A 7,550-nucleotide genomic window follows, 5' to 3' on the forward strand; every position below is an offset into this window, starting at 1 on the left:
AAGTTGGGAACATTAGCTAGGCAACTGGGTAAAGGGATACAGAGAGGACTAACTGAAGACCAATCTCACCACCTTTACACTACTGAAAACAGAGGGGCCTATTTTTCCAAAAGTGAGGATGCTGACTCACAGCTAACTGAAATTGCTAATTCTATTTTATAAGATTGCTTCATTAAGGAATTAGAAATATTCAAGAAATGAGAAGAAATAAAATTTGCTAAAGACTGAAATTAATTTCTTTCTCTATATAACATGCAAAATCTCCAGTGAAAGCAAGATAACCTGCTTGAGCACTAAAGTAATTACAATGAAGCTGAATTTATCTTCCATGTTAACTACAGTCAGAAACTAATTCTAAATCTATCTTTTTAGGTCATCAAAGAGAATCTGTAGAAGCAAAATCCACAAGATGACACCTCACAGAAATGGCTCCAATGGGGTTTCAGAGTTCCTCCTGAATTGTTTTGTCAGGTCCCCCAGCTGGCAGCACTGGCTATCCCTGCCCCTCAGCCTCCTCTTCCTCTTGGCCATGGGGGCTAATACTATTCTCCTAATCACCATACGGCTGGAGGTCTCTCTACACCAGCCTATGTACTACCTACTCAGCCTGCTCTCTCTACTGGACATGGTGCTCTGTCTCACTGTCATTCCCAAGGTCCTGGCCATCTTTTGGTTTGATCTCAGGTCCATCAGCTTCTATGCCTGCTTCCTCCAGATGTACATCATGAATTGCTTCCTTGCCATGGAGTCCTGCACATTCATGGTCATGGCCTATGACCGCTATGTGGCCATCTGTCACCCACTGAGGTACCCATCCATCATCACTGACCAATTTGTAGTCAAGGCTGCCATTTTCATTTTGGCCAGGAATGCACTTCTTACTGTGTCAATTCCCATCCTCTCTGCCCGGCTCGAATACTGTAGGAGCAATGTCATTGAGAACTGCATCTGTGCCAATATGTCTGTTTCCCGGCTCTCCTGTGATGATGTCACCATCAATCGCCTCCTCCAATTTGCGGGAGGCTGGACCCTACTAGGATCTGACCTCATCCTCATCTTCCTCTCCTACAGCCTCATCCTTCGAGCTGTGCTGAGACTCAAGGCAGAGGGTGCCGTGGCCAAGGCCCTGAGCACATGTGGTTCCCACTTCATTCTTATCCTCTTCTTCAGCACCATCCTTCTGGTCTTTGTGCTCACTCATGTGGCGAAGAAGAAAGTCTCCCCAGATGTGCCAGTCTTGCTCAATGTCCTCCACCATGTCATCCCTGCAGCCCTCAACCCCATTGTTTATGGAGTAAGAACCCAGGAGATCAAGCAAGGAATCCAGAGAATACTGAACAAAAGGTGGCAATAAGGATAATTGGATCTCTGCATTCCTAAATTAGGGTGACTTATAAATCAGTTAATGGAAAATTAGTTTGAAACTCATAGCTTCACATAAGTTGAGATATAAGATCAAGGAAAGAAGTAAGTTTAAATCTGAAACAACTTCTTGACTCTATTCCTATGCTTCAAGTATTGATACTTCCCCAAGAAAAATGTAGCATTTCTGTGAATTTTTAAATTTTTCCCCCAATCCTTATAGTTCTATTTTGTCTAAAACATGAAAACTCAGGAGAATGAATTCTAGTTGAAAACTCAATCCCAGTTAATACTGTATTTACTATTTCTGTACAGGTAATTTTTCAAAAATTATATAACTGTGGGGGTGTTTGGTGGCTCAGTCAGTTAAGCATCCAGCTCAATTTTAGCTCAGGTCATGATCTCAGGGTCATGAGATCAAGTCCTGCATTTGGTTCTGTGCTCAGCTGGGAGTCTGCTTCATTCTCTCTCTCCCTTTTTCTCTGTCCCTCTCCACTACACTTGTGCTCTCTCTCTTTCTCTTTCCAAAAAATAAATCCTTAAAATACATATATTTATAACTGTGGATATTAAATGTTGAATAAGACCACAATATTTAAATGTCAGCTCTGAAAGACAAAAACATAGCTAGAGTTCATATGTAAAGCTCTTTCAGTTACTGCCAAACAAGCCAATCACTTTCTTCTCTTCCTATCCTTGTTCAAGCAATGATTGTGTCCTCCTGGTACAACCCTCAAAAGGGCAGAGCCCTTGCAAGAATTGCTCACATGTGGAGAAATGGGATTACCTGGGTTTCAGAGAAGTTATCACACAAAGCCTCATCTTCATTGTCTTCACACCATTGTGTGCATGAAGCTTCATCTTCAGGATTCAAACGTGTGATATGTATATAGGGTTCTGCTTGGTGTACAAATATGTCACAGCATCAGATGTTCCAGTAATGAAACTTTAATATACTAAGACCACTACTTATTGAACCACGATTTTCTAGGCAACTGCTCTGGTATAGCAACTTTGAAAGTTCGAGGGCACAAAGATGCATAGAACAAATGTACAGTCATTGAGGAACACATATGCTGTTTAGACAGAATATAATGCAATCTGGACCCCCTAACATTGAAGGCATATTTTCCTTTTCATAGAATGAAGTAGAAATGAGGTATAAATAAGTACAGTAAGCAACTTGAAAAAGAGAAAAATCCTGAGATGGTGAGTTAGAAATTCTACACTCGAGTACTTGCACAGCCACATATGAGATTTGTGACTGGGAACAAATTAGTACCCTCACTGAGGTTCGGCATCTTCTTCTATTACATGAAAACAATGAACAAGTTATTTTAGAGTATAAGTCTCATTCTAAGAGTCTACAAAACCATGACCCGCCTTAAGACAGGTATCAAGCATGCTGTTGAGTCTTGTTTCCATACTTCTTGCTTTTAAGCATGGGCATGAACACCTCCCCCATTGACATCCCCCCACACACATGATAGTTGAAACTAAATGGGAAATATAAACATTGTATTGGGGATAACTTCCAAAGAGCATAATACATGATTTCATTCACAGGTTAAAATTCAAGCCTTCCTGGAAGATCATTTGTACATGTACATCATTTACAGGTTCAGCCTGCATTCACCTGGCCAAAGGAAATCTATGGTCCTTCCTAATGGCAGGGCTCCATGTATGTTGACTTCTTGGTCCAATAGCCCGGGGGGCCCCTACAGACAAAGCATAATGAAAAAGTTGTCATACTATCTGTGTATTCATCTGGTCTTTAGGATTCACATGTTCCCAGAATTACTGATGGGGGAGATATCAATTATGGGAAGTCCTACTATACCTAAAATTATGGGTTCCTGCCTTCTAACCCTAAGATGGAAGTGCCTCAAAGTCCACTATCAGTACAGTTCCCAAAATCTAGGCTATTTGTCTTGAAAGAAACTATTTGACAAATCACTGGCCTACATCAGGTTTGGTCTGCCACACATTGTTTGTTTTTTTAATCCTCCATTCAGTAATGTAAGTCTTTCTTCTAATGGTCTTCTGTTTCACTACTATTGGACTCCTAATAGCATATGCTTTAAAATGAAAATACATGTACATCACCCTAATAATAAACAATAATTGCAGGGAATATTAGGTCTAAATTCCATTCACATTATACACCTTTATTATATAGACCAGGTATCCAACTAAAATTTCACTGTTGAAATATTGCTATTTCAGAGGAAGACCTTAATTCAACATAGTTGTAACTAAATACCAGTGAGGCTTCTCAAAATAAAAGTGGGATTTACTTCTAAAGCAAATTTTATCAACTACTCTTATGAAATAGATAATTCTTACAACCTGTACCTATTTTCCAACATCTTTCCATCAATCATCTGAAAGTCATTTCTAATTGAGACTCACATCAACATACTTCAAAGCAAACACAAATTTTTCTTTTTTAAAAGATTTTATTTATTTATTTGAGAGAGAGAGAGAGCATGAGTTGGGGGGATGCGAAGAGAGAGAGGGAAAAAGCAGACTCCCCACTGAGGAGGCAGCCTGACATGGGGCTCAATCTCAGGACCCTGGAATTAAGACCTGAGCTGAAGGCAGACACTTAACTGACTGAGCCACACAGGTCCCCCAGAAACACAGATTTTTCAATACAATGTCAGAATAAAACTTGGATTAAGTGGTTCCCCAGAACGGAGGAATTTATCACAAGAGTTTGCTACTTGAAACAGATCTCTGAATTTATTTTAATTATTCAAAACTCTATTTTTGTCTACTTAATAATTTTCTAAATCTGGGAAGAGAAATTCTTTCTTAAAAAAATTTTACCCAAGTTGTATGTGAAAAACAGATGTAGAGAACAACCATGGCTGTATCCTATTCAAGGTATGTGACATGAATTGGGTTTTTCTCTAGTCACTGATGTAAAATTCAGGAAAATTGAAAGAAAATGCCTTAATTGGATAAAGAAAAATACTCTTTAAAATGGCCATAGTAAAATGACAGATGCTGGCGAGGTTGCAGAGAAAGGGGAACCCTCCTACACTGTTGGTGGGAATGCAAGCTGGTGCAACCACTCTGGAAAACAGCATGGAGGTTCCTCAAAATGTTGAAAATAGAGCTACCCTATGACCCAGGAATTGCACTACTGGGTATTTACCCTAAGGATACAAACGTAGTGATCCTAAGGGGCACATGCACCCAAATGTTTATAGCAGCAATGTCTACAATAGCCAAACTATGGAAAGAACCTAGACGTCCATCAACAGGTGAATGGATAAAGAAGAGGTGGTATATATACACAATGGAATACTATGCAGCCATCAAAAGAAATGAAAGCTTGCCATTTGCAACGACATTGATGGAACTAGAGGGTATTAATGCTTAGCGAAATAAGTCAAATGGAGAAAGACAACTATCATATAATCTCCCTGATATGAGGAAGTGGAGACGCAATGTGGGGGGTTTGGGGGGTAGGAAAAGAATAAATGAAACAGGATGGGCTTGGGAGGGAGACAAACCATAAGAAATCTTAATGTCACAAAACCAACTGAGGGGGGTTGGGGGAGAGGGGTCAGGAGAGGGTGGTGGGGTTATGGACATTGGGGAGGGTATGTGCTATGGTGAGTGCTGTGAAGTGTGTAAACCTGGTGATTCACAGACCTGTACCCCTGGGGTTCATAATACATTATATGTTTTTTAATTTTTTTTAAATGGCCATAGTAATAAACAAAATGTCTCCCATTCATTTATGCTTTACCACAAAGAGAAAGGGAGGCCAGGGAATTAGGGTAAATGATGACTTCGTTCTGATAAAATAATGAGAGAGAATATCATATATCAGAGTGCAGGATAGAAGATTAAATGGTGGGAGGCTTATTTTATTAGCTCTATGCATGTCCAACAGCCCCAGAATCCTGCAATGAGAGGATGAAAGCTGAAGATGAGCCATTAAAAAATCCAGGAAAATGTTATTCCAAACTAGTTTTATTGGTGCATAATAAGGAATTTCTATCTCTAATTGTCTCCTCCAAACACCTTTAAAAAATCAGACACACGAAAAAGGGTTCATCATCACTAGCCATCAGGGAGATTCAAATCAAAACCACATTGAGATACCACCTTACACAAGTTAGAATGGCCAAAATTAGTAAAACAGGAAACAACATATGTTGGAGAGGATGTGGAGAAAGGGGAACCCTCTTACACTGTTGGTGGGAATGCAAGTTGGTGCAGCCACTTTGGAGAACAGTGTGGAGATTATAACAAGCAATGGTTGCTCATGTTAAGAGTTTATCAGAAAGGAAATAACCACATCATATTTCTTTTATCCTAGCTTAAATCTTGCCTTGAACGGATTTTCACAATTTTATACAATCACTATTTAAAACAGACTAGTTTTCTTTTTTCTTTTTTTTTTTTGCATTTTAAATGAACTTTTTTAAAATTTCTTTTCAGTGTAACAGAATTCATTGTTTATGCACTACACCCAGTGCTCCATGCAATACGTGCCCTCCTTAATACCCACCACCAGGCTTACCCAACCTCCCACCCCCCGCCCCTTCAAAACCCCCAGACTGTTTTTCAGAATCCATAGTCTCTCATGGTTCATCTCCTCCCCTAATTTCCCTCAACTGCCTTCTCTCCATCTCCCCATGTCCTCCGTGTTATCTCTTATGCTCCACAAATAAGTGATACCATATGATAATTGACTCTCTGCTTGACTTATTTCACTCAGCATAATCTCTTCCAGTCCCGTCCATGTTGCTACAAAAGTTGGGTATTCATCCTTTCTGATGGAGGCATAATATTCCATAGTGTATATGGACATCATCTTCCTTATCCATTCGTCCGTTGAAGAGCATCTTGGTTCTTTCCACAGTTTGGCGACTGTGGCCATTGCTGCTATAAACATTGGGGTACAGATAGCCCTTATTTTCACTACATCTGTATCTTTGGGGTAAATACCCAGTAGTGCAATTGCAGGGTCATAGAGAAGCTCTCTTTTTAATTTCTTGAGGAATCTCCACACTATTCTCCAAAGTGGCTGCACCAACTTGCATTCCCACCAACAGTGTAAGAGCATTCCCCTTTCTCCACATCCTCTCCAACATACATTGTTTCCCGTTTTGCTAATTTTGGCCATTCTAAATGGTGTATGGTGGTATCTCAATGTGGTTTTGATTTGAATCTCCCTGATGGCTAGTGATGATGAACCCTTTTTCGTGTATCTGATTTTTTAAAGGTTTTTGGAGGAGATATTAGAGATAGAAAGCTTTATAATCTAACATTCAAAATGAAACACAAATAGGAAATCTAGCCATCTGAACCATGGAACAACTACGTAGATAATGATAAATGAAGGATTTGTTGGTAACTTTAACATTACTAGGAACCACAGACTCTTCCCCCATTGCTGGTAGGTGCATCAGACAAATATCTCAGAGGACATTCTAACTGACACTGGAGATTGATCTAAGACTGCATTTCAGAATGTTCACAGCCTACAAGAGTGGCCCTGCATGACAAATTTGGGGATGATATATTCCTTTATCTAATATGTATTCAACAGCTGATATATGCTAGACATATCAGGATCTAGGAGTCTAAATAAATAAGCCATTCCAGAAAGCAATAAATGCTATAAAGAAAAAAAGATGGTATAATGTGTTAGAGTGACCTGAAATAGGAGAAGGAGACAACATTGGATGTAATTGTTAAGGAGGTATGCGCTGTGTAGGTCATTTTTGAACTGAGATTATGAATGTTGATAAATTAATCACTTGAACCTATAAGACTGCTCCAGTCAGGCGGAACAGTAAGCAAAGAGGTCAAAGCGGAGAACAAGTAGAAGTCCAAGAGGTAGTGGATATCCTAGCAGGTAGATGAGGTACAGCCATAGGGAGGCTAAGGCAGAAGCCCAGGGCAGTCCCAGTGGAGAGACTTGCAAGCCCAAGACTTGAAACAAAGAACAAATGGCTATTAGAAGGTGACTATCAGGGATGCTTGGGTGGCTCAGTTAGTTAAGCCACTGCCTTCGGCTCAGGTCATGATCCCAGGGTCCTGGGTTGGAGTCCCACATCAGGCTTTTTGCTCAGCGGGGAGTCTGCTTTTCTCTCCACACCTGCCTGACACTCTGCCTGCTTGTGCTCTCTCTGACAAATAAATAAATAAAATATTAAAAA

At 40.0% G+C, this 7,550-nt stretch overlaps 1 protein-coding gene across 1 annotated transcript; it reads left to right on the forward strand.

Annotated features, from left to right (window-relative positions):
- The first annotated feature begins 409 nt into the window (after positions 1–409).
- On the forward strand, positions 410–1,354 carry LOC125079771 (olfactory receptor 56A3). Its single transcript, XM_047693533.1, has one exon. The coding sequence runs from the start codon at positions 410–412 to the stop codon at positions 1,352–1,354; it is 945 nt and encodes a 314-aa protein (XP_047549489.1).
- Positions 1,355–7,550: the final 6,196 nt, after the last annotated feature.

The sequence above is a fragment of the Lutra lutra genome, chromosome 10 (genome assembly GCF_902655055.1).
Source record: "Lutra lutra chromosome 10, mLutLut1.2, whole genome shotgun sequence".
NCBI lineage: Eukaryota > Metazoa > Chordata > Mammalia > Carnivora > Mustelidae > Lutra > Lutra lutra.

Excerpts from the sequence above, each read along its gene's own strand:
- LOC125079771 (XM_047693533.1), top strand. The coding sequence starts at position 410 with ATGACACCTCACAGAAATGGCTCCAATGGGGTTTCAGAGTTCCTCCTG.